The sequence below is a fragment of the Ranitomeya imitator genome, chromosome 10, assembly GCF_032444005.1.
Source record: "Ranitomeya imitator isolate aRanImi1 chromosome 10, aRanImi1.pri, whole genome shotgun sequence".
Taxonomy (NCBI): Eukaryota; Metazoa; Chordata; class Amphibia; order Anura; family Dendrobatidae; genus Ranitomeya; species Ranitomeya imitator.
In genome coordinates, this window is record NC_091291.1 from 31,297,657 (window position 1) to 31,324,566 (window position 26,910).

At 44.8% G+C, this 26,910-nt stretch overlaps 2 protein-coding genes across 2 annotated transcripts in view; one reads left to right on the forward strand and one right to left on the reverse strand.

Annotated features, from left to right (window-relative positions):
• LOC138650946 (cathepsin D-like) overlaps positions 1–21,660 on the reverse strand; it is a 150,432-nt gene extending 128,772 nt beyond the window's left edge. The window contains exon 1 of the mRNA XM_069740833.1: positions 21,430–21,660. Within this exon, the coding sequence (XP_069596934.1) occupies positions 21,430–21,512 (83 nt within the window). The 5' untranslated portion in view covers positions 21,513–21,660. The remainder of the gene's footprint in view (positions 1–21,429) is intronic.
• The window catches only part of FUZ (fuzzy planar cell polarity protein), an 83,319-nt gene extending 59,309 nt beyond the window's left edge, over positions 1–24,010 (forward strand). Inside the window, exons 9-11 of the mRNA XM_069740832.1 lie at positions 7,594–7,673; positions 11,427–11,528; positions 23,458–24,010. Coding sequence (XP_069596933.1) covers positions 7,594–7,673; positions 11,427–11,528; positions 23,458–23,660 — 385 coding nt within the window. The 3' untranslated portion in view covers positions 23,661–24,010. The remainder of the gene's footprint in view (positions 1–7,593; positions 7,674–11,426; positions 11,529–23,457) is intronic.
• The last annotated feature ends 2,900 nt before the right edge of the window (positions 24,011–26,910 follow it).

The window sequence follows — 26,910 nt, forward strand, 5'->3', positions numbered from 1 at the left end:
GGGAGACCATGTCACAGATGTATGGAGGAGACAGGTTGTGGATGGCTTTGTATGTCAGTGTGAGGGTTTTGAACTGGAGTCTCTGGGCGATAGGAAGCCAGTGAAGGGCTTGACACAGGGGAGAGGCTGGGGAATAGCGGGGGGACAGGTGGATTAGTCGGGCAGCAGAGTGTAGGATGGATTGGAGTGGTGCCAGAGTGCTAGAGGTGAGTCCAGAGAGTAGGAGGTTGCAGTAGTCGAGGCGGGAGATGATAAGGGCATGCACTAGCGTTTTTGCAGTGTTGCGGTCAAGGAAAGCACGGATCCGGGAAATATTTTTGAGTTTGAGACGACAGGAGGAGGCAAGGGCTTGGATATGTGGCTTGAAAGAGAGGGCAGAGTCGAGGATCACCCCGAGGCACCGGGCGTGTGGGACTGGGGATAGTGAGCAGCCATTGACATTGATGGATAGGTCTGGTGGAGGGGTAGAGTGAGATGGGGGAAAGATGATGAATTCTGTTTTGTCCATGTTCAGTTGTAGAAAGCGAGCAGAAAAGAAGGCTGAAATGGCAGACAGACAGTGCGGGATTTTGGTAAGCAAGGAGGAGAGGTCAGGTCCGGAGAAGTAGATCTGCGTGTCGTCAGCGTAGAGATGGTACTGCATACCGTGGGATTCTATGAGCTGTCCCAGGCCGAAAGTGTAGATGGAGAAGAGTAGGGGTCCTAGAACAGAGCCTTGAGGAACACCGACTGACAAGGGGCGAAGTGAGGAGGTGGTGTGGGGGAGGGAGACACTGAATGTTCGGTCTGTCAGATATGACGAGATCCAGGAAAGGGCCAAGTCTGTGATGCCAAGGGATGAGAGGATTTGTAGCAAAAGGGAGTGGTCAACAGTGTCAAAGGCAGAAGACAAGTCCAGGAGAAGGAGGACAGAGTAGTGTCGCTTGCTCCTGGCAGTTAGTAGGTCATTGGTGACTTTAGTTAGGGCAGTTTCAGTTGAGTGATGGGAACGGAAGCCTGATTGTAACCGATCAAAGAGGGAGCAGGAGGAGAAGTGGGAGGACAGTTCAAGATGGACGTGTTGCTCCAGCAATTTGGAGGCATAAGGGAGAAGAGATATCGGGCGATAGCTAGACACAGAGGATGGGTCGAGGGAGGGCTTTTTGAGGATGGGTGTGATCTTGGCATGCTTGAAGGATGAGGGAAAGACACCTGTTGTGAGTGAGAGGTTGAAGAGGTGCGTTAGGGTTGGGATGAAGACCGTGGAAAGGTTAGGGATGAGGTGGGATGGGAGCGGGTCAAGCGTGCAGGTGGTGAGGTGTGATCTTGACAGGAGGGTGGAGAGCTGATCTTCTGTCATGGTGGAGAAGCTGTTTTTTGAGGAGCGGGGTTGAGGAGCTAAGAGGGGTAGTGGGTGCTGTGGGCCAAAGCTTTCTCTGATCGTATCGATCTTCTGTTTAAAGAAAGAGGCGAAGTCATCAGCAGAAATGAGGGGGGAGGGAGGAGGTGCGGGGGGACGGAGTAGAGAATTGAAAGTGTTGAAAAGCTGTTTAGGGTTGTGGGACAGGGAGGATATGAGGGATGAGAAGTAAGTTTGTTTTGCGGCAGTGAGCGCAGACTTGAAGCTGGCGAGGGACTGCTTGTATGCAGTGAAGTGGTCGGCAGAGTGGGATCGCTTCCATCTCCGCTCAGCAATCCTGGAAGCCCGTCTCAATTCTTTGGTCAGGCTGGTCAGCCAGGGCTGCCTGTTAATTGTACGAGTTTTACTATGCATGAGTGGGGCGGCCGAATCGAGTGTTGTTGTTATTGTGGTGTTATAAAAAGTGGCAGCAGCATCTGTGTCATGAAGGGAGGCTATGTCTGTGAGAGGGAGAAGGGACTCCGAGAGTGATTGTAAGTTGAGATGTTTGAGATTTCTGCGAGGGTGAGTGAGTTTGTGGAGTGGGGGTTGCACACTAGGAGAGGAGAGGGACGAGAATGTCAGTAGGTTGTGGTCAGACAGGGGGAGGGGTGTGTTAGTGAGGTTAGTAAGGGAGCAGAGGCGGGTGAAGATGAGGTCCAGCGTGTGGCCATCTTTGTGAGTGGCCTCAGAGGACCATTGAGTGAGGCCAAAGGAGGCAGTCAGTGATAAAAGTTTAGAGGTAGCTGAGGTGAAAGTGTCAATGGGGACATTGAAATCACCCATGATGATAGTGGGGATGTCAACAGAGAGGAAATGAAGTAGCCAGGTGGTGAAGTGGTCGAGAAAGGTGGAGATGGCTAGTTCTGGGGGGCGGTAGATGACAGCCAGCTGGAGGTTGGAGGGGGTATAGATGCGGACAGAGTGCACCTCAAAACGAGGGAAGAGTAGCGGAGGGTGGTAGCGGGATTGGAGTAAAGGAGCAGGTGTCGGACAGGAGCAAGCCAACTCCTCCACCGCGTTTGTTGCTGGGGCGAGGGGTGTGAGAGAGGTGGAATCCGCCATAGGAGAGCGCAGCTGGAGAGGCCGAGTCAGAGGGGGTGAGCCAGGTTTCAGTGAGGCTGAGGAAGGAGAGTTTGTTGGTGATGAAGAGGTCATGGATAAATGGCAGTTTGTTGCAGATGGAGCGTGCGTTCCATAGTGCTCCAAGTAGGGGGAGCGGGGGAGTGGGGGCTGGATGAATGGGTATGAGGTTGTCGTGGTTGGGAAAACGTGCGGAGGATCGTGGCAGGGGGTTAGAAACGAGTGTGGGGATGAATTGGGGAGGGCCGGGATTTGGGGATATGTCACCAGCAATGAGGAGTAACAGACAGATCATTAGAAGGTGGGAGCAGGATAGGACATGATGTGGCCGTGTGTGTCTGGATAAAAAGGATTGTATGTGGAGGAACAGTTCTGAGGAGAAGGTGAGATGGCTGGGGAGTATGGAGGAAGAAATGACTAGTTCCTTACTAGGAGGAGTGATTGCAGGAGATTGTAAGAAGGAAAGTAGTATGGGGGTGAAAGAGAAAAGAAACCGAAACATTGTAGTGGTTGGTGTTCTGTTACCTTCCAGTCAATTCCAGTCCAATTCAGTCTAATTCAGAATCATAATTAAAAAGATGTAATTTACAAGATGGAAGTTAAAAGATGATTTTCAGCAGACTGAGTCTATAGCAGACTCCTGCATGTGAATATATCCCCAGTTAAGGGCAATCAGGTGTGAATGAGGGGGTGGCTGGGTATGGGAGACCAGATGTAGAGAGTTAAGCAAAGGTCATAAAGTGAGGGAGGGGTAAGACTGACCACTCAAAGAGATGCCAGGATCACACAATGAGAGACATGAAAACAGGTCGTGGAAACAAGCTCATAGGTGAGAAAGCATACTAAAAGGATTGTATGTGCTGCACCAAGACACTCAGATCCAGGGGAAGCATAGAAAAGCCAGTGCAATATACAGAGACATTCAGAAGCCAGGGAGAGCTGGGTAAAGTCAGTGCATACCATGGAAAATCAATGCAGTATACAGAGATATTCTGGAGCCAGGGAGAGCTGGGTAAAGTCAGTGCATACCATGGAAAATCAATGCAGTATACAGAGATATTCTGGAGCCAGGGAGAGCTGGGTAAAGTCAGTGCATACCATGGAAAATCAATGCAGTATACAGAGATATTCTGGAGCCAGGGAGAGCTGGGTAAAGTCAGTGCATACCATGGAAAATCAATGCAGTATACAGAGATATTCTGGAGCCAGGGAGAGCTGGGTAAAGTCCGTGCATACCTGTGGGAAGAGGAGAACAGCTCGATTAGATGGTGCAGATGATGATAATATTGTAGTAGTGATGAGTAGCCAAATGCATTCTAGAATTCAGTCTAATTCAGAATCATAATTAAAAAGATGTAATTTAAAAGATGGAAGTTAAAAGATGATTTTCAGCAGACTGAGTCTATAGCAGACTCCTGCATGTGAATATATCCCCAGTTAAGGGCAATCAGGTGTGAATGAGGGGGTGGCTGGGTATGGGAGACCAGATGTAGAGAGTTAAGCAAAGGTCATAAAGTGAGGGAGGGGTAAGACTGACTGGGAAAAGCCTTATGAGGGTTAGCCCAGGAGATAAGGCAAAGGGGAGGCCATGGCGTCTTCACCACCTGAAGTATCGTGGGGAAAAGGGCGAGCTAGGACGCCTCCTAGTGTTAGGGCCAGGAAAGTGTTAGGGCCAGTGTTGGGGAAGACGCAACCGCGCGCGATTCGGAGGCACAGCCTGTCACTTGGCAGTGGATCTTTTGTGGGACACGCTTAAAGGTAATATGTTGAGGAACTGATCTTGTGCAATATATATATATATGTGTGGGGCTATGAAGGGATGATACAATAGTATTTTGTCAGGGGTGTTCCGCTATGTGGGTGAACTGCGCCCTTAGCACCTGTTCTGCAACTGTGGATATGACTTTTGTCTTTTTTCCCCTCTGTCCACTGACAGCATGGTTAGTCGCTTGTTGCAAATATTATACTATTAGAGCATTGCAAAACATGTTATTGACTATATATACATATATACCTTTATTATTAGAGGATCTCAAACTCTGTGGATCAAAAAGAAAAAAATCTTTTTCACTTAATAAATTTTGCTGTATTCCACTTTTTGCTTGGCCCCCGCTTTTGTTTGGTCTGAGGCACCATTCGTTTTTACTGTCTTGGAATCTATTGATGATTAAATAAATTATCTGAACTGTTTTAAATTTCGTGTTTTGAAGCACTTCTTGATCCTAGTGTTGAGAATCACAGGAGGATCGTTATGTTCGAATGTTGTTACGGAGTGTAGTCTATTCCCGTGTAGGGTTTATGGGCTTGTGTAATATGCTTATCATAACCTGCAAATATGCAATGTAGAGCCAGTGTCGGTCAGGGCCGAGGAGCGATTACAGCGGCCGCACCAAACCTGTGCCGCCCCCCGCCTCCATGACTGAAAGCTGAATGCTGGTGGAGAGAATAAAGTTTTTCTTCCCGCAGCATTCAGTTGTGTGCAGGCGCCGGGCACCATAATAACGCTGTTAATCTGCTGATTAACCCAATATCTGCAGGTTAACAGCGTTATTTCTGGTGATCGTTTCCCATTATGATGAGGTCACACGATAACCCGCAACACTGCTACAACCGGATGGTGTGGTGAGAGGTGACATCACTAATGTGACCGCTTAGCACGCCAGCCAGATCACACTGAGCTTAGCGTGAGAACGCGGCTGCAGTGACGAACTATGACTAGAGATGGGTGAACCCGAATAGTAATGTTCACCGTCCGTACCGAACACCTACTGTTTGGGCACGGACTCCGAACACAGACTTCACCAGGAAGTTCGGGTTCAGCTGCTCTGTCATGTCATGACAGCATGGCAAACGCCACTTCTGATTGGCGGTGAAATCATCCCCACCGGTCAGAGAGCCGCGGTTCCCATGCTGTCAAAAGACAACTGTGATCAGAGGTATAAAGTTTACCTCCGATCACTGGTGTCAGCTGATGGGACTGCTGCTCCCACCATCCGAAATCTGTTGCCTCTAATAACAGCCAGATCAGGAGCGGCAGATGGGAGTATTCATCAGCCGCTCCTGTAAATAAATAATTAAAAAAAAACGGCGTGGGTTCCCCCTATTCTTGATAACCAGGCAAAACTCACCACTGGGGGCTGCAACCCTCAGCTGTCAGCTTCAGCAAGGCTAGTTATCAAGAATAGAGGGGTCCCCATGCTGTATTCTTTAATTATTTAAATAAATAGTTACAAAAAAAACATTGTGGGGTTCCCCGTCCTCATTTTTTGACAACCAGCCTTGCTAAAGCAGACAGCTGGGGGCTGGTATTCTCAAGCTGGTAAGGGGCCATGGATATTGACATCCCCCCAGCCTAAAAATAGCAGCCCACAGCTGCCCAGAAAAGGCACATCTATTAGATGGGCCAATTCTGGCACTTTGCCCGGCTATTCCCACTTGCCCTGTAGCGGTGGCAAGTGGGAAAATAGTTGGTGGGGTTGATGTCACCGTCAGGTGACATCAAGCCCCGAGGTCAGTAATGGAGAGGCATCAATAAGACACTCCCATTTCTAACCCTATAGTCACATTGTAAGAAAACAGACACCAAGAATAAATTCTGTTAAGTGAAAGAATGACCCTGACTCCTTTAATAATCTCAATGAAACCATACTTAACGACCTCGCCTATTCCACCGAAGCCCTCGTTCTTCTGTAATAAACCAAAAATAAAAAAAACAACAATATACCATACCTGTCCGTCGTTTTGTCCCACGCCGTAATCCATGTTTGGGGAGAAATAGTTTTCAACCTGGACGGTGCTAAGATGCGACCGTCCAGGCTGAGAACCACTGGTGAATGAATGGCTGCATGCGCAGCCTCAGTGACTAGCGGTGACGTCACTGAGGCTCCTCTCCCGGCCGGGATGAACTGCGGTGACCTCTGTGAGATCACCGCTAGCACTGTGGGAATTTTTTTAAACTGGAAAACTCCAGAAAATGCAGACTCATACAGAACTTCTGTGACCCCATAAAAAGTGTGTGGTTAGCAATGATTACTTTTAGTTAAAAAAAAAAAAAAGTTGCACTAAGTTTCAGGCTGAATTTTTCTTATTATTCATTGGCACGGCGCCATTCCTCCAGTGATTTCCCTCCTACAGATTAATGCGCCATAATCCCTATCTTTAGCGTAAGTGTGCTGCCCTCACTAATTACTTGAATGCTTTCCCCCCTCCTCTCCTTTCTGATCTGCTTTGTACTATTTAACCATTACCATTTTTTGATGCTGTATGATGCTTCAGTTTGCAAACTGGATAGTAAAATCTGATGCAAATCTATCAGAATTCTGCTCCTGTCATTGATGGATTCTTCTGCTCTCCCTCCCTTCTTTCAGTGTTACAGATAAAGGCAGGGAGGTTGAGTAGTTATACAAGGCAGATCAGACAGGAGAGAGGGGGAAAGCATTTAAGTAATTAGTGAGGGTAGCTCACTTCAGGAAAGAAGCTGTGCCAGTGCACGATAGATATTAAAAGCCCCTGGGAGACACAAACCTCACATCCAGCACGTATTACTGTCAGGGACACATCCTCAAGAGAAAATTCTGAAATTACAAACCGTTAAAAACTGCATATTATGGGGTCTGAAAATGAAGAAAATACATTGCATTTCTGTAATATTGCGCTGTATTATATTATAAAATTACCGGTCTCCAATGAATATTATACAGGGAACATACGTCTAGACTAGGACATAGTTTTTATTTTTATCTATATGTATTGTTTTAGTATATGTCCAAAAAGATCCAGTATAACATTTATATACTCCAGTAGTAGGGCATTGTATCACATCTGTTCCCTGCAGACATACGGTATAGTGAAAGAAATCCTAGGGAACTCGCTGACTGATTCTCAGTTCACTTACCGTAGTTTTTTTTTTATTTTTACCCTGTGATTTCCAAATTGTTTAAACAAACTGCTTGATTTTTTTTTTTTGGGGGGTGGGGGGATGCATTTGGGGGGTAAAATTTAAAAACTGGACGTAGGCATTAATAAGGGGCAGATGCCAGCACTGAGAACTGCTATTGGGAGTATATTTGGATTTTCTGATTTCTCCACTGTATCCTAGTCTGTTTCCTAATCTGAGGTCCATGTTTCTCTAGACTCCTGCTAGTGAACCGGGATCTGAATAAAAGCCTATATACGGCGCAGGTTCATCCCATGGACGACGTGCAAAGTGCAGGTGAGCCCACTTTACAGGAGCAGGTCCACAACATTTCTTTTTTTTATTTTTGTATTATTATTATTTATATAGCACCATTAATTCCATGGTTCTGTACATAAGAAGGGGTTACATCAAAATACAGGTATCACTTACAGTAAACTAACAATGACAGACTGGTACAGAGGGGCGAGGACCCTGCTCTTGTGGGCTTACATTCTACAGGATGGTGGGGAAGGAGACAGTAGGTTGGGGGGCTGCAGTGGATCCGATGGTGTTGAGGTGGCCGTGTGGTCTTTACAGGCTGCATGATTCCTTGAAGAGGTGGGTATTCAGGTTCCGTCTGAAGGATCCCAATGTGGTGGATAACCAGACGTGTTGGGGCACTGAACTCCAGATGATGGGGAATATTCAGGAGATTTTTTTCCCCCCCAATAACAAATAGTCACATGTTCCTTTTAAAATTTTTACAAAATTTGGCACAAAATTTTTAGGCGAACGGGTAAAATCCCACCATCCATGGCAAACATTAAAAATAAAAAAAGAACAAAACAGAAAACAGGCGATCACATATAACATGTCAAGCATCATGGAATAAAGGGCGCTACAATAATAATAATAATAATAATAATGTAACATTGCTTTGGTGGTCGGTCTCCAAGGCATCGAATTGTAAACAAAATCAAATTGTTCATATCTCAAGAATGGCTAATTATTTTAATAAGCAGAAAATTGCAAAATTGCTCATATTTGCAAGCACTATCCAACCATCTATGAAGTAGCCATCTATGAAGATGGGAGCAACCCTTTTCATATTAGATCGATGGGGGTCCGACATCAAACCGACATAAAATCAGCATTATATACAGTGGGGCAAAAAAGTATTTAGTCAGTCAGCAATAGTGCAAGTTCCACCACTTAAAAAGATGAGAGGCGTCTGTAATTTACATCATAAGTAGACCTCAACTATGGGAGACAAACTGAGAAAAAAAAATCCAGAAAATCACATTGTCTGTTTTTTTAACATTTTATTTGCATATTATGGTGGAAAATAAGTATTTGGTCAGAAACAAAATTTCATCTCAATACTTTGTAATATATCCTTTGTTGGCAATGACAGAGGTCAAACGTTTTCTGTAAGTCTTCACAAGGTTGCCACACACTGTTGTTGGTATGTTGGCCCATTCCTCCATGCAGATCTCCTCTAGAGCAGTGATGTTTTTGGCTTTTCGCTTGGCAACACGGACTTTCAACTCCCTCCAAAGGTTTTCTATAGGGTTGAGATCTGGAGACTGGCTAGGCCACTCCAGGACCTTGAAATGCTTCTTACGAAGCCACTCCTTCGTTGCCCTGGCAGTGTGCTTTGGATCATTGTCATGTTGAAAGACCCAGCCACGTTTCATCTTCAATGCCCTTGCTGATGGAAGGAGGTTTGCACTCAAAATCTCACGATACATGGCCCCATTCATTCTTTCATGTACCCGGATCAGTCGTCCTGGCCCCTTTGCAGAGAAACAGCCCCAAAGCATGATGTTTCCACCACCATGCTTTACAGTAGGTATGGTGTTTGATGGATGCAACTCAGTATTCTTTTTCCTCCAAACACGACAAGTTGTGTTTCTACCAAACAGTTCCTGTTTGGTTTCATCAGACCATAGGACATTCTCCCAAAACTCCTCTGGATCATCCAAATGCTCTCTAGCAAACTTCAGACGGGCCCGGACATGTACTGGCTTAAGCAGTGGGACACGTCTGGCACTGCAGGATCTGAGTCCATGGTGGCGTAGTGTGTTACTTATGGTAGGCCTTGTTACATTGGTCCCAGCTCTCTGCAGTTCATTCACTAGGTCCCCCCGCGTGGTTCTGGGATTTTTGCTCACCGTTCTTGTGATCATTCTGACCCCACGGGGTGGGATTTTGCGTGGAGCCCCAGATCGAGGGAGATTATCAGTGGTCTTGTATGTCTTCCATTTTCTAATTATTGCTCCCACTGTTGATTTCTTCACTCCAAGCTGGTTGGCTATTGCAGATTCAGTCTCCCAGCCTGGTGCAGGGCTACAATTTTGTTTCTGGTGTCCTTTGACAGCTCTTTGGTCTTCACCATAGTGGAGTTTGGAGTCAGACTGTTTGAGGGTGTGCACAGGTGTCTTTTTATACTGATAACAAGTTTAAACAGGTGCCATTACTACAGGTAGTGAGTGGAGGAAAGAGGAGACTCTTAAAGAAGAAGTTACAGGTCTGTGAGAGCCAGAAATCTTGATTGTTTGTTTCTGACCAAATACTTATTTTCCACCATAATATGCAAATAAAATGTTAAAAAAACAGACAATGTGATTTTCTGGATTTTTTTTTCTCAGTTTGTCTCCCATAGTTGAGGTCTACCTATGATGTAAATTACAGACGCCTCTCATCTTTTTAAGTGGTGGAACTTGCACTATTGCTGACTGACTAAATACTTTTTTGCCCCACTGTATATATATATATATATATATATATATATGGTGTATATATATATCCTGTAGAATGTAAGCCCGCAAGGGCAGGGTCCTCGCCCCTCTGTATCAGTCCATCATTGTTAGTTTGTTTACTGTAAGTGATATCTGTAACTTGTATGTAACCCATTCTCATGTACAGCACCATGGTAAAATAACCAATACATTTTGTTCAACTTCACAATTGTGTTCCACTTGTTGTTGATTCTTCACCAAAAATTTACATTTGGTATCTTTATGTGGGAAAAGGCTGAAAAGTTCCAGGGAGCCAAATACTTTCGCAAGGCACTGTATGTACGCACGCACGAACACACACGTGTGTGTATGTATGTGTATGTATATATATATATATATATCAAAATGTGATTGGCGAGGATTTGCATCGTACACAGTAGCGCTATTTGCCATTGTTCTTTATTACTCATGATAAGGAGCATGTAACTAGATAAGGCGGGCGAGATTACCGACATGTACAACCGCTAAACTACGCCGGGTGAGGGGAGACGCAGCCTGTAAGAATTAATTAATGCATGGTAGAGTAAAGGCTTTAGCTGTCGGAGTGACAGGCAGGTAGGGCGAGATTAACTGTCAGCTTCATCTCTGACATCAGACTATACTTACGGGGAGTGTCTTCAGGATATCACCACTTGTTCAACTTATTTTTCCGCCTTTTTGCTGATTTTCGTGCACTTTTTGTCTAGTACAATTTCTCATAATACAAAATAAATGAGCATCTGTACTTTCAGCGTTATCCTGTAACTTTGTGTTTAGTCCATGGCATTTGTACATTGTGCAGGTTTCAGATGTAGCAGAGCTGAGTTTTTCAGTGCAGCAGGGTTGAGATGTAGCAGAGCTGGTATTTAGCTGTGTTTTTTTTTTTTTTTTTTTTTAGTTCGGCAGGGTTCATATGTCTTAGAGCTGATTTTATTCAATGTATCCAGGTTCAGGTATAGCAGAGCTAAATTGTTCAGATGTAGCAGAGCTGTTTTTCAATACGGTGGGTTTAGATGTAGCAGAGCTGTTTTTCAGTACAGTGGGTTTAGATGTAGCAGAGCTGAGTTTTTCAGTGCAGCGGGGTTCAGATGTTTTTCAGTGCAGCAGAATTGAGCTGTCCTTTCTGAAGATGAGCGGTGATATTACAACATGTTATCACATTTTTTCTTATGGCTACAGCGAGACTGACAATTATAAGGTTTTTTTTTCCACCTTAAAATTGTGGTTTATTCCTTCTATCTAGGACGATGCCTATCTTTCACACTGAACTAATTTTCTGTCTCCCCAGAGCTGAAGTTTACTTTGGAGCAGCGCAGAGCTGCACTTCGCTCCTTCTATGCACTTTCCCTTTCTCGTTACTTTAACCCTGACAACGCTGATGGAAAAAACGGTAAGTCCTGATGACACATGGCTTAAACGCAAAGACATCCTAAAGATTTGGCATTGTCAAAACCACCAAGATGCTGGACTATCAGAAAAGCAACCCCCCATTAAAGTCTAGCACCGTGTTTCGCACCTGTATTTGCAAATTTAGGCTGCATTCACATTTACGTGTTTTGTGGTCCCTGCATGGACCACCATCCCCGGACCGGCATCTGGAAAGGGGATTACAATCGGTACACAGACGTCATGCTGGCGTGCGATGCCATATAGATGTACTCGTAGATAATCTGAGATTGTTGCTGAATTATCCACCATGTTTACTAGTCTTCAGCTCAAGGCAAGGCTTCACGGTGCTTAAGGCCTCCTTCACACGCCCTGATGTTTCCGGTACCGGAGAAACTAGTATCAGTGATGTCCTCATGTCATCCGTGAGGTGTTAGTGTGCCGTCTGTGTGCACCATCCATGTGACACGTACCAGAATAGAATGACAGATGCTTAGGTGTTAGATGGGCAATGATACAGATATAAGATAGATAGAGATCCATGAGATATCTAATTAGTGAAGTACAAGAAAGTAATAAGCCAGCTCACCAGTAACCACCGCAGGTGCTGGGAACTCCGCTGCCGTCACACGAAAGCAATCCAAGAGGAAAAAAAAAGGGTTGAGTTCCAGCTCCTTAAAATCGATCAAGTTTAATGAAAGCCAAATGTAAAAATACACGCAAATGACTAAACTCCCTCCGGTATATGCCCCTCTAGCAAGAGGAGTGTATGGCGACGCGTTTCGATCCGAAGATCTTTCTCAAAGCCATGTGTGTACTGTACTTGTATTTAGCTAAGGCTTAGTTCACACTTGCGTTGTGCAGTCCGTTCAACAAATCCGTTAAACGGACTGCACTAACGCAAGTGCCGACTTTGGCACTGCGCTAGCGCCGATGGAGCATCTGCTAGCTCCATCTGCGCTACTAGTGACGGACCCGGAAACGCTGCAGCCCGCGTCTCTGGTCCGTCACTCAATGACGGCACATCGCTAGCGCACGCCCATTGTGAGCGTGCGCTAGCGATGCGTTCGCCATTGAAAGTAATGGCGGCGTTAACGGACTATGTTACACCGCGTTATGCCGCGGTGTAACGTAGTCCGTTAAACGGGTTCACACAACGCAGTGTGAACCCAGCCTAATAAATGCATAAATAAATGTAAAAAAAAAAAAAAATAACGCTGGGTTCCCCCCTATTTTTGATAGCCAGACAAGGTAAAGCAGACAGCTGTGGGCTAATATTATCAGGTTCAGAAGGTCCATGGTTATTGGGTTCTTCCCGGCCTAATAATACCAGCCTGCAGCGGCCACAGAGTGGACTCATCAGATATTAAACACAAACACAGGCCATTGAAGTTTATAGGTAATTCAACCCATGAGATATACATTGCAAAGCAAAAATGGTTAAGAAATAACCAGAAGAATATAAACCCTTAAAAATTATTTTATTAATTTAATATTAAAATCTATTCATCATGTCACGTAGTGCTTTATGCCTTATCAAGCTAGTTGTATGCAAAAAAGCATAATAATATCGGGGGTTTACTTTCCCCACATATAGAACAATAATTATATCATGAAGTCATACATTATAGCATCAAAAAGCAGGGTGGCCGCACTTACTTAGATATAAGCTCGAGGGAAGAGAAAACAAAGACGTTTGACGATAAATGGCTTCACCCAACCACTAACCATGAGTGGAGAAAAAGTTTTGCTGTTATCATTCATATTCTCTGTAAATAAAGCCAAGAAAGCAGAAATTCTACCGGGGTATGTAAACTTTTGAGTCCAACTGTATATTATACTCACCTGCGGGGCAGTCTGGTCAGAAGAGTGTCGTTGGTCTTGTTCCGGCGTCTCCCATCTTCTTGCGTTGCGTCCTCTTTCTTCATGTGGATGACTCGTCCCGACATCATCCACATAGTCTCCCCGACATCGCTCTCCTGCATCAGCGCACTTTATTGCCCTGACTAGGGCAAAGTACTACAGTGTGCATGCAACGCGCTTCTTTGACCTTTTCCGCCGCCTGCGCACTTCAATACTTTGTTTTTCCCTCAACATGGGAGAGAAGTACGCCTGCGCAGGAGCGCGATGCCGGGGAGACTCCGTGGATGATGTCAGGAGGCGTCATCCACCCAAAGCAAGAATGAGGGCGCATCGCAAGAACGTGGGAGTCGCCGGTCCAAGACCAGAGCACCCTGCACATAAGTATAATAAAAGGTCTTTTTCTTGCCTTGCCGGTCGGGTTTGGGGCAGAAATGCAGCATTATAGAATACGGAATATCAGCCCTGAAAGGCGATGGCCTTGTCTCATATCGGCCAAACCTGGTGACAGGTTCACTTTAAGTAATAATAAATATAAAACAATAATAAATATATGACATACATTTAAAAGGGGATAGGGCGACTTCCGGGAGGCGGAGCCTGGTAATGGCCGCATTTTAATTGAGCTCCTGGACTGTGGGCGCATATATAATCTTTTATTGCCCTTTATTATTACACTTGGCCAGGATAAGGGCCGGACAAGGGTCACAGAGTGCAGACCCAGCTCTCCGGATCCCCGTGGAGTTCCAGGGCGCAGACAGCGCCGCACGCAGCACCACCCGCAACCCGCAGCCGGAGACCCGAAGCGGTGAAGGAGCAAGTGGGGGAAGGGTGAGCAGCGCGCCCCATCAGCAGCTCGGGTGTACTCACCGGATAGTACACTGAGGAGGACGTCGGTGGAGGCCCGCGGTGTCCCCGAACAAAGGCGGCGGTGAGGCGGGAAGACAGCGCGGGAGGAGGAAGTGAACCGGCGCCATCTTGCGAACAGGGCCTCGCGCCACACCGGAGGCCAGACCAGGAGAGAGAGGCAGAGCTGAACCACCAATGCTGCCGCTGGTTTGAGGTGAGCGGTGGTAGAAAACCCGCAGCACCTCTGGCCCCAGAAGTATCTGAGGACGGCTGTTAACAGGGGGGCTGAAGCCTGCCAGTCATCTCCCTGCTGGAAGTGCGTCAATTCCCCAGACTACAGACCCGTAGCAGGAGACTGAACGGGACGACTCCGGTAGCCCGCAGCAGAGGGAAGGTGAGCAGGGTCGGAGAGGACCCCTGGGGCGGATAAAGACGATAGAGGGGAAAGGTGAGGGAGGAAGCAGAGTGCTGGCGCCATCTTGAAGAGAGGCATATCAGGCACCAGTATTTCATTGCTGGGAAGACTGTACTACAATATATCCTTGGATCTACACTGGCCCTAATCACAACTATACACTGACTGAAGATCATTGGTAGTATCTTTGAATGGGGTACTATATGCTCACCTGGCTCAAATATTGTGTAAATCTGAGGAGAAAAGTATACTCCGAGTGGAAGAGAGCAATTGAGCTGTGGTAACTTCTAGGATTTCCTAATCTATCTCCAGATGTAACGAAAGTACATAGCGACATCACTGACAACCATACTTACTTCTTCGGGCATTTATCTCAACATGGACAAATTTGTGGGTAAAAATGCCAAGCCTGGCAGAAGTTCCACACGTAATCAGGCAGGCACATCTCCCACATCACAAACCGCTGATGTTAACACAGAGAACCCACAGTCAATCGCATCTGCGATCATAGATAGGTTAATGCCTGAGATAGATAATCGTCTGGCAGCTTTTCAAACTTCTTTGGACACAATTGTCTCACAAGTTAATACTCAGGGAGCACGCATAGCAGAGGCAGAACAAAGAATCTCAGACTTAGAGGACTCTACCAAGGCCCTCAAAGATAAACTAGATGGCAAAGAAAAGGACATCTTAGATCTTTTGGACAAGGTGGATGACCTTGAAAACAGGTCCAGACGTAATAACTTGAGACTTATAGGCCTTCCAGAGTCTGTCCCTCCCTCGGAGCTGATCAAAATCACGTCAGAATGGCTACCAAAATCCCTTGGGGTACTACCGACATCAGGTGTAATGGCCATTGAGAGAGCACACAGGTTGGGACCCCCAAGGGGAGGGGATGGTGACAGACCAAGACCAGTCATCTTTAAGGTTCTGGACTTTCAAGACAAAGTCCGCATTTTGTCAGCGTACAGAAAACAACGCTCCCTGTTGTATGAGAATCATAAACTGCTCATGTTCCAGGATTATTCGGCCACCCTGGCTACCAGGCGCAAAGCTTTCAACCCTGCTTGCAAAATCTTGGTTGATGAAAATATTCGCTTTAGCCTGCAATATCCTTCAATTTTGCGTTTTGGCATGGCGGGGAAAAATTGGTCTTTCAGTGACCCAGAAAGAGCTCTGAAATTTCTTCGGGAGGAATCCCAGGCACATTTTAACTCTGTCAACACCTGAACAAGCAGAGCTGCTTTAAATTGTCATTAATAAGTGATGTCGCGTTTATGCTGTTCCTCCTTTGCCCCCAGGCGGCATGTTTACTTTTTATGTAGTGCTCACTCTGTGGTTGAGTACACCTGTTACAGTTATAATGTTTAATTGGGGAAGGGAGTTGGGTCGGGGGGAGGGTCTCTGCATGCGCACACATAACAATTTGGTTAAGGGAGATCTCAGGTTCACTCGCTGGGATGGTTGGGGATCTCGCTCACAATATCTGAAAGTTATAGAGTTTAATTGGGGTAGGGATTTGGGGTGGGGGGAGGGGCTCTGCTTACGCATACTTAACTTTTGGGTCCTGGGAGATCTTGCGCTCACTCGCTGGGATGGGCGGGGATCTCACTTACAATTTATGCAGGTAGGTCTGGCGGTCACCCGAAAAGGGATAGGTTAATGACCGACCAGGCAGGCACTAGAGACAGGAAAGAGAAGGAGATCCAGCTCAACGAAATAGTGAAAAATCCATAATTTATTTCACTTAAAATATAGTGAAAGGACAAAACATCAGCATACAGAAAAAATAATATTCTGTATGCTGATGTTTTGTCCTTTCACTATATTTTAAGTGAAATAAATTATGGATTTTTCACTATTTCGTTGAGCTGGATCTCCTTCTCTTTCCTGTTCGTCCACGCCCTGACACAGCGGTTCCGTGCTCCGAGCTCCTGGGAATGTCGGTATGGTGAGCTGGATTTTGTTTTTCAGGCACTAGAGACACCACTATCCGCTCTTTACAATGGTGCTCATGGAATGTTAATGGACTGAACTCCCCAGTTAAGAGGAAAAAGGTTCTAAATTTTTTACAAAAACAAAACTTCCACATCATTTTCCTTCAGGAAACGCATTGGATTAAGGGTAATCACCCCTCTCTGCTAAGCAGAAAATACACACTTTGTGCTGAGGCCTCATACACAAAAAAACAACGAGGAGTAGCTATACTAATATATAATGGCCTCAATTATGAGATACTTGACACTTTAGAAGACCCTCAAGGCAGATTCCTCCTGGTTAAAATTATGATTGAAGGAACATGTTTCAGTCTAGTCAACATATATGCCCCAAACACGCCTGAGGCTCAGTTTCAGGTTAAACTGAGGGAGAGGTTGGCGGGGTGGGATACGTCACGGCTGGTCATGGGAGGCGACTTCAATGAGGTAGCAGACATCTCTATGGATAGATCTAACCCTAAAGATGCTCATCGACCGATGCAGGGTAGTGGTATCCAGTCACTGATGGATCACTTTGACTTGATTGATATATGGAGACTACTACACCCCCTGGAGAAGGACTATTCCCACTACTCCCATGTACATGATTCACACGCTAGAATCGACTGCTGGCTATTACACGAGTCTTTAATACCCCTAGTAACACAGTCAAATGTACATAACATTCATATTTCAGACCATGCCCCGGTAACATTTCAATCCAAACTAACGTCCCCAATCCACCAGGAAAGGAGATGGTGCTTCCCGTCATACCTATACCAATCAGATGATTTTAAAAAATATTTGCAAATGTCATGGGGAGTATATAAAAATGATAATCAGGTCCACTGTGACGACACACACTTGTTTTGGATGGCCTCTAAGGCTGTGCTGAGGGGTCAAATTATCTCCTATGTTAGCCATAAAAAAAAAGAAATTATGAAAAGAGCAAAGGAAACACAAAAATCTGTAACACAAGCCTACAAGGATTTTAAATTAAATAACACCCCACTGACAAAGGAAAAATTTTTGAAGGCAAAGGAGGAGGCGGATACTCTGGCCCATGAGATGGCTTTGTTCAATTTGGACTACCAAAAACAAAAATATTTTAAATGGGGTAACAAACCAGGGAAGGTGTTGGCATCTCTTACAAGGCCATATAGGAAACCAACGAGAATATATAAAATACAACAACGCAATGGCCACACTTTAATCAAAAATGAAGAGATAGTGGATGAGTTCCGTTCTTTCTTCAGTGAGTTATATAGGTCGGAGGCAGGGGGAGGGAGTGAGGAATTCCTCAATGACCACCTTGCTCCAGCGCTCACAGAGGAAGAGAGGGAAACTATTAACTCCCCAATAACACCCTCAGAAATTTTACAGACTATAACTAAACTTAAAGTATCCAAAGCACCGGGCCCTGACGGGTTCAGCAATGAACATTATAAGATTCTAGGTACATGTATAGCGCCCCACCTGAGTGAGTTATTTAACAACATAGTTAGACTTGGTCACCTGCCAGACCGGTTTAATGAAGCGGTGGTTATTGTTCTACCGAAACCAGGTAAAGACCACACTCAGGTTGAGGGATATAGACTTATCTCGTTATTAAATTCGGACTTTAAAATTTTCACAAAAATCCTGGCAGACAGACTACACAAAATAATCCCAAAATTGATATCGCCACAACAAACTGGATTCATCCACGGGAAATCCATCACGTACAACATTAGGACAGCTGTGAGTGCCATATCTTATAGTAGAGCACACAGACACATGAAAACTATTGTGGTAAGTCTCGACGCTGACAAGGCGTTTGATAGAGTAGCTTGGGACTATCTATATGATCTGCTATCATTCCGAGAGTTTGGCCCATGGTTTTGTGAAGCGGTCAAATCAATCTACAGACAGCCATTGTCCAGGATGTCCGTGAACAATGTTTTATCCAAACCCTTTGAGATTCAGCGGGGGACACGACAGGGTTGCCCTTTGTCCCCACTTTTGTTCGATATAGCATTAGACCCTTTCCTGAGAACACTACAGAACGAGGCAGCTTTTGAGCAGGTGAGGATGGGAGCTACATCTGTAAAGATCTCAGCCTTTGCTGATGATGTTCTCTTATTCATTGCCAACCCGGAAAAAGCAATCCCGGCTATCATGCATACTCTAGAGAGTTTTGGTAGATGCTCTGGATTCAAAGTTAATTACAGTAAATCTGAGGCATTGGCGGTTTTTAGATCCAGGAGGTTGAGAGACCCCACATTCCCATTTCACTGGTGCCAGGAATCTATCAAATACCTGGGGATACGATTACCAGCAGACCCATCTATTTTATATAGAGCCAATTACAAACCACTAATCCACTCCATAGTTAATCTTCTCCATTCTTGGAAACACTTTACACTATCGTTCTCTGGTAGATGCCATTTAATTAAAATGATAGTTTTTCCTAAACTGCTTTACACCTTTCAGACCCTGCCCCTTCTCCTGACTCAATCAGATCTGAATTTGTTGAACCTAAACTTCCGAAAGTTCATTTGGGGGGTTGGTGGTAGATCGCGCATAAGTCTGGCAAGACTACAGGCGACAAGAATGGAGGGTGGTGTTAACTTTCCTGATTTGGGAAGATATAACTTGGCGGCTAACCTCAGATATGCAATTGATTAAATTAGGGGCCTTTCTCACTTTGCAAATGTTGAGTTGGAACAACAATTTTACCCACATATCTCGCTACCGGCTTTATTACACTTAGGCGGGGAGGACCTCCCAGTGGGATTACAGGATCACCCGTCACTTTGGCAAACGCTGCAGACCTGGCGACACTGTAGAAAGATTTGTAAGCTAAAATACAATCTATCCCCCTTCCAGTCTTTTTTGGGAAATCCGGGGTTCCTGAGGGGCTCTGCACCGTCTTTTTATAAGCTTTTGGCTTCCCAGGGATGCGGGCAGGTAGTAGACCTCTTAGATCTTAACTTCTCAATAATATCCTTTGAAATGGCGTCACAGCGATTCCCATTATTTAACAATAAACCGTTTTTATTTCTTCAGGCGCGTAGCTTGGTACAGAAATGTCAGTCAGTGGGGGAGATGGTGGAGGGGAGGACAAATCTAGACGGTTTTATCCGAAATGCAAAATCTCATCCAGCCTCTATAAGCAACATTTATTCAATTCTACGTAGAAAATGGGTGGGGGAAGGGAAAACTACGGGAGTGGCGAGGTGGCTGAGGGACATGCCATGCCTGGAGGTGAGTGATCTCTTTGAGGCTACCATGACTCAGAAAAAGGTTCTGCCATACAGTAGTTACACAGACATGGCACTTTTAATACTACATAGAGCCTATATCACACCTTGCCTGCAGTCTAAGATGTCCCCATCCATCGTCTACCTATGCTCCAAATGCAAATACCGTAATACTGACATATATCATCACATATTCGGGGACTTTGGGGCGAGGTACATAGAGAATTGCAAACAATTTGTGGGGTGGATCTCACACTCACTCCACAATGGGCCATTTTTAATATCCTGGACGAGACGTCTCGTAAATTACCCAAACACATCAAGGCAACACTTACGATTTGGGCTTCAGCAACTAGGAAAAGCATTTTGCACCAATGGTTGAGTCCCCTGGTCCCTTCGCTCCCTTTCATTCGCACAAAAATTCAGTTTATATTCAGAATGGAGTGGTTGGACGCATTGACCAACAAAGAAAAACTAGTAGGCAAATTCTTTTCTACATGGGCTACATTTATTCCATCGCTTCCTTTAGAGACTAGGGAGAAACTGAGAGCACAGTTTGAAAATACCCAGTGGTACTTACTAGAGCGGATAGGTGGCAACTCACCAATTCCATAAGATATTTCAATGATTGTATGTACGCAGAGTCTGGGGGTTCATGTTTTGGTTTATGTAGGGGAGGGAGGGTTTTGGGGATACAATGTCATTCAATATTGTTACTTTATTGTATTTTCAACATTGAAAATGTATGGTTTGTAATGTTTCAGAAAACTCTAATAAACAGATTTTCAAAAAAAAAAAAAGGGGATAGGGCACTTCATTAGCACTGCTCACCCTTAGTTTTCAAAGTCAAGTTGGATGAGGGGGCCCAGTGATCGGACCCCGAGTGTCTGCATATCCTTTATAAAATGGGAACATACCATCATTACATGGGCTGATCCCAAAAACATTCAGAGGGTGTATGGAAGCAAATCTGTGCAGGAAATAAAAGGGCCACAACACTTTATAGGGTTTCTCCACTTCTGAAAAACCCTTTTATTTAATGAGTCCAGAGAGGTGAAAGAAAATTCCTACCTCTTGGACCGGGCACCTCCATGGTCAGTATTGCGTTCCTGCCAGTCAGATAGGATCAACATCCAGCAGGGGCGTCACATGGCGCTGGAACCAATCAACCCACTGCCTCAGTGAACTGTTCACAATTCGTATGAACAGAAGATAGAAATGCCGTTTCTTCTGCTTGGACAAAATGTGAAAGTTGCACTCACGTAATCGCCCCTGCCGGGTGGTGATACCCGTTGATGGTGGGGAATACAGAGTATTGTTTTTCTGTATTTCTTTGTCCTCCCTCGTCCCGTTAATAAGGGACTCTCCAGTAGTGGAAACCCCTTTAACCCTTTTCCAATGTGTGTTGTACATAGTGTAAGGGGTGACTCTTGTCAGTGACGGGAGCTAGCTCGGATCACTGCTGTTTAAGCCCTCAAAGCATCACCCAGCGTTTATTTATTTATTTTTTTTTGCTGGAGTGGTGCTTTAAATGTAATTCCCCTGCCCGTGTTTCATACTCGCCTGCTGCTGCCTTCATTCTTTTCCAGCATCGCCTCCGTCGGTCTCCAGCGAAAGGTAAACTGCCGGCAGCTCCAGTGTTTCATGGGGCGCGCCGGAGAGGACTTTTCAATACATCTCTGAGAGCCTCGTTCTGGCTCGCATAGACTTTCTATGGGACTGCCAGTGTTAGACAAGTACAGCGATTAATTTTTCTGGCAGAGACTAAATGTTGTGTTCCAGTCATTCACTCACCGCACCATTTAGTCTCTGCACACGTTCAGTCACTACTACTTTCAGAAACTTCTCGAGAGAGCAGGGGAGGTCCCAGTGGTCAAACCCTCAGCAATCAGATGTGGATGATTGGAAAAACCTGTTAACCAAGATATCGGTGCCATGTTAGTCATTCCTCTGTAGTCCCCATTGTTCTCAGATACAAGCTAGTAGCCAATATTTCACACCTAACATGCCTTAAATAAAAAGGTGCCTGGTAATAACCTCCTGCCTTTTCATTATTTCCCCAGGCCTGATTAGTATTGGGTCTCACCTCCCTTTATTGTATTCTTGCAGGCTCTGTAAATAGAGCCCCGTCATTGTTCGCTGATGTCATCGCCCTCTCTCCTGTCTTCTCCCCATGTAACACGACACTGAAAACCAATGCACGCACATGTGTTGGATGCTTTCAACACACAGTGCAATCGTAGCTCATCTCCAGAACGGACTACGCCTCTTAGACTCAGCAGCTGAGGAGTTAAACGTTTCCAGTGTTGCAACCAGTCGTGGAGGAGATGCCCTTTGTTTACTCTGTCATATCTTATTACATAGATGTAAAGATAAGCTGCTTGCTTTGACATTGATCTGTCTCTTCCTTAAAGCCGGAAACATTTAAAGGGGTATTCCCATCTTGGTAAGAGAAGGGATGTTACCGGGTTATGGCTTCACTTAATCATCGCTAGGGATTTTGCCTATGGGACCCCCCTCCACCGATCTGGAGAATTAGAGGGCTGCAAAGCTGCTTCCCCTATGGTGAAGCGTCTTCGTTCTCCTGACCAGTGGGGGTCGGATCACCAGCGATCATTGCTACGGCCTATCCTAGCATAAGAGTGCCATGTATTAATCCGAAGACCCCCATACACTCGAGTAAAGTCGGCTGAACCCTCACCCCAATGATACAGAACGCATGCACGCTCAAGATAGATAGTAGTCAGCCAAAAAGAGCTTTGTTTAATGACCATCTGATGTATAGATCCACCCAAACGCTGACCATTTCAACGAAAACGGGTTGAAATTTATCAATGAAAAAAAAGAAATGTAGTTAGCTTACCGGTCTTAGAAGGAATCCCCAGACCTGCCGCCCAGCACGGATCGGGGTGAGCGCCCACAGCAAATGGAGATAAGAAGAGAAATGATCTAGCTGAAGGGGGAGGTGGTTCAAACTTTGTGAGACTTTATTAGACAACTAAAACGATATATCGTTCTTCAAAAAAGTATTTGCATAGCAAACACCTGGCACACCAGTAAGGAGGATCATGAGTAAGACTTCATATTTGAAACGTGTTGATCCTCCTTACTGGTGTGCCAGGTGTTTGCTATGCAAAGACTTTTTTGAAGAACGATATATCGTTTTAGTTGTCTAATAAAGTCTCACAAATTTTGAACCACCTCCCCCTTCAGCTGGATCATTTCTCTTCTTATCTCGAAATTTATCAATGACTAATTGTTTTTGCCAGTTCACTATTGATCGTCATTTGTTGACATATCGAAACTCTTTGGACATCCTGTGGTCACCTGAATCTCTCTCTTTCAGGCTGCAGCTGAAGCCTGTGCTGACAACTCGGATTACCCGGAGTTTTGCCAGAAAATAATGCAGTGGTTGCAATTTGGAGTAAACTCTGTGCTAACTCCTTCATCACAATGCTACACTGTTGCCATGTAAAGCTCAGGCTTCAGCTGAAACTTAGAGCAGTGGATGTCCAAATTTTCGTCATTGCTACAAGAATAGGGTGCGGATTACTTCATTCCTTTCCATAATTTTTGTGTTTTTTGTCTCAGTTCCTTACGAGGAGACATTTGCATCAGGCTTCAGCCACCACGCTCACCAGTGTTACACCGTATCCAGCTCCCACAAATGCTATGGGCTCAAGACAGAGCTCCATCTGCTCTTTCTGGTCTTCAAACCAGAGGTACCTACGTTCAGCATGCAGACTATCGCGAAGAAAACCTTGCAGGTGTTTACCAAGGACTTTCCCTTCTGACTACGCCATTGTACAGGATCTGCATCCTCGTGTTATGGAAATCCACAGAGAACACCGTAAAGACCATTGATATTTCCTAGCGGTTGGGAAACTATTTCCATCCTAAACGCAATGTACAATAAGACACCTATCCTCCATCTGTCGGCAGTCAACCTGAATATTTATTCAACACTGGCGTCAGAGGCTCGAGATGTGGAAGCGATGGGATTCTGTATCCGATGTGCATGTCTTGCTGTCGTTAGATTATGGCGATTGATGTGAGCAGATGATTAGCAGAGCTCTTTACATTAAATATTATTTACTTTTGTAGATAACGATGCAATTACAGTAAACATTTTTTTTCAAAACTTTATTATTTTATAAATTTCCTTGCAAAATTATTGCACATTAACAGGCAAATTGCCTCTTCAGAGAGAAAGAGGACTTGAGCTCTATAGCGCCACCTGTTGGAAGCAGCGATCGTACACATTAGCATGAAGACGCAAAAAAAATAATAATGTGCGTGATTGAAAATGTTCCCTTGCAAAATTGTCACCTGATAATATGCACCAAATTATACAAATGTTCCTTTAGAACAGGAAAAATAAAAAGTCAGCGAAGGGAATTGATCAATACACGTTTTATAGGTCAATCTCGATCCAGAGTTTGCTGGAATAATTCATTAATCGGTTGGCCATATGTCATGAATCAAATGTACATTTCTGCCGTAATTTACATCATTTTTGTGGCATAAATGATAGTGAACCTATTGGGCTGCTCTAGACCGTACCGCTAAGTAGAGATGGGCGAACCCGAATAGTAAAGTTTGGCATCCGTACCGAAAACACATACTGTTCGGGCACCAACACCGAACACGGACTTCACCAGGAAGTCAATGTTACTGTTTGGGTTCAGCCCCCCGAATACTGGGTGTTTGTCGCGCTGTCACTATGGGATCTTTAATGTATAGGTGTCTTATAGACGCCTTTCAATTACTAAGCCATGGACTTGATGTCACCGGACAATACAAAGGTGACATCAACCCACAAATCTGAACCCAACTTGCCACCGCTACAGGGCAAGTGGGAAGAGCTGGGCATCTAATAGATGTGCCTTTTCTGGGCAACTGCGAGCTGCTATTTTTAGGCTGGAGAGGTCAATATCCATGGCCCCTTACCAGCCTGAGAATACTAGCCCCATGCTGTCTGTTTTAGCTTGGCTGGTTGTGAAAAATGAAGGGAACCCCACGCCTTGTGTTATTTTTTAAATTATTAAAAAAAAAAAAAAACTGCATGGGGACCTCTCTATTCTTGATGAAGCTGACACCTGAAGGCTGCAGTCCCCAGCCATGACTTTTGCCTGGCTCGTTATCAAAAATACAGGGAAACCCACGCCATTTTTGTAAAATTATTTCTTTACAATACTCTCATCAGCCGCTCCTCTCACTGTTATTAGTGGCAGCAGGTGTCGGCTGATGGGAGCATTACTCCCATCAGCCAACACCAAGGACCGGAGGTAAATTTTATTATGCCTCCGATCTTAGCTGTTCGCTCACGCTGTCATTTGACAGCGTGGGAACTGCAGCTGTCTAACCGGCGGTGATGATTTTACCACGGATCACAGGCGGTGTCATGCACATGACAGTGGGCAAACACTGGATGTTCGGGCCCTCCATTGAAGTGAGTGGGGTCAAGGTTCAGGTACTGTTCTGGTACCCGAACCCAAACGTTTTGTAACCATTCAGCCGGACCCGAAAATCCAGGTGTCCGCTCATCTCTACCACTAAGTTCTGTCCGTTTTTCAAACATTTGGCAGAAACTGCATAAAGATGCTAATCTTTTGCTCACTTTGACCTTCTCCCTCCAAAAAAAGTTACTTTTTATTGAATTTGATGAGTTTAAATTCTGCAAAATCTTCATCGGTATTACAACTTATTTGCGGATTTATCACAAATGTTGACTTTCCCCACCGAAGTCAAGTATGGAAAATCCGCAATAAATCTGCACCACTGGTCAATTTCCACCTGTAAACTTTAGGGTAATATTTTTTTTTAAACTTTCAACCATTTTCAACTCTCAAATTTAGGAAAACCCACTTCCAAAACCCAAATCCGTCCTGTATCTTTTTACCAGGATGAGCCTTTTTGACGGGTACTGATTTTTCGGGAGGACCAGGGATCCTGAGGAAGAGCTACAGCTGCAATGTAAATGTCGCTCCAACTGACAGTTTCATTGGCTTGTCCATTCATTTTATTCCCCTTTACTCACTCCAGCCTTACAGACGTGTGTGAATGGTCCTTTAATAACTAATTCTACATGGCTGCTTTGCCTAGCTCAGCTTCTTGCCACCTGTAGATCATGACGTAACACATCGTTTCCTACCAGAAAGCAGTCTGCGTGGCTTGTTTTCATCTTTTCATCAACGTCAAGTAACCGTGTAATCCAACAATTACATAATCCAACAGCGCTGAGTGCTTCTCTCTATCCAGACAGCGTCAGTGTGGGGACAATAAAGGTAGAATTAGAAGAACATCTTCTAGAACAATAGGAGTCCTTAAAGGGGATCAATCACCACTCCTGACACGTCTGTTTTGGTAGGTACTGGTATTTCCCATAATATGACAAGTGTGCGTCCCTAAACACACGGATACCGTCCAATAAGTGCTGACAGTGCACTTCTTTGAGAAAGTGAATGGAAACACTCAGCTGTCTATTCTTTCGTACGTTTACAGGAGAATTAACAAAGTGACAGTACCAATGCAACGTTTTAAGAAAAGGTGCTCTAGATGTGTTATTTTATGCTTAATAGAGGACTACTGTACACACCTCCCAAAAAAATGAAGATGAGGATCACTATAAAACTTGTACCATAACTCTAATATTGAACATCGTAAAAAAAAGAAAAACACTAGGAAAAATGTAGACGAATAAATAGAGTTCCTGTATCCGCCATCTATGGTCACTACGGCCAACTCCAAAGACGATGGATCTTGTGGTAGAGCAATGTATGACCATTTCATTAACACGGGAGTCTGGATTTGGAACAAAAACGTCTACAATGATCTATTATGAAATAGAATAAAAGTTGTCAGACGTTTCTAAGCTTTTTACTTCTTCCCTCCAATGCTTCCGAATCGGACACAAAATATTTGCTCTTACTGCTTGCGCTGTGATTATATCCCAGCGTTCCCAAACCCATGGATGGTAAATTTTGAAAAGTTTTGCAATGGCGGATGACCTATATCTAAATTTCATCCCCACTAGAGAGATTT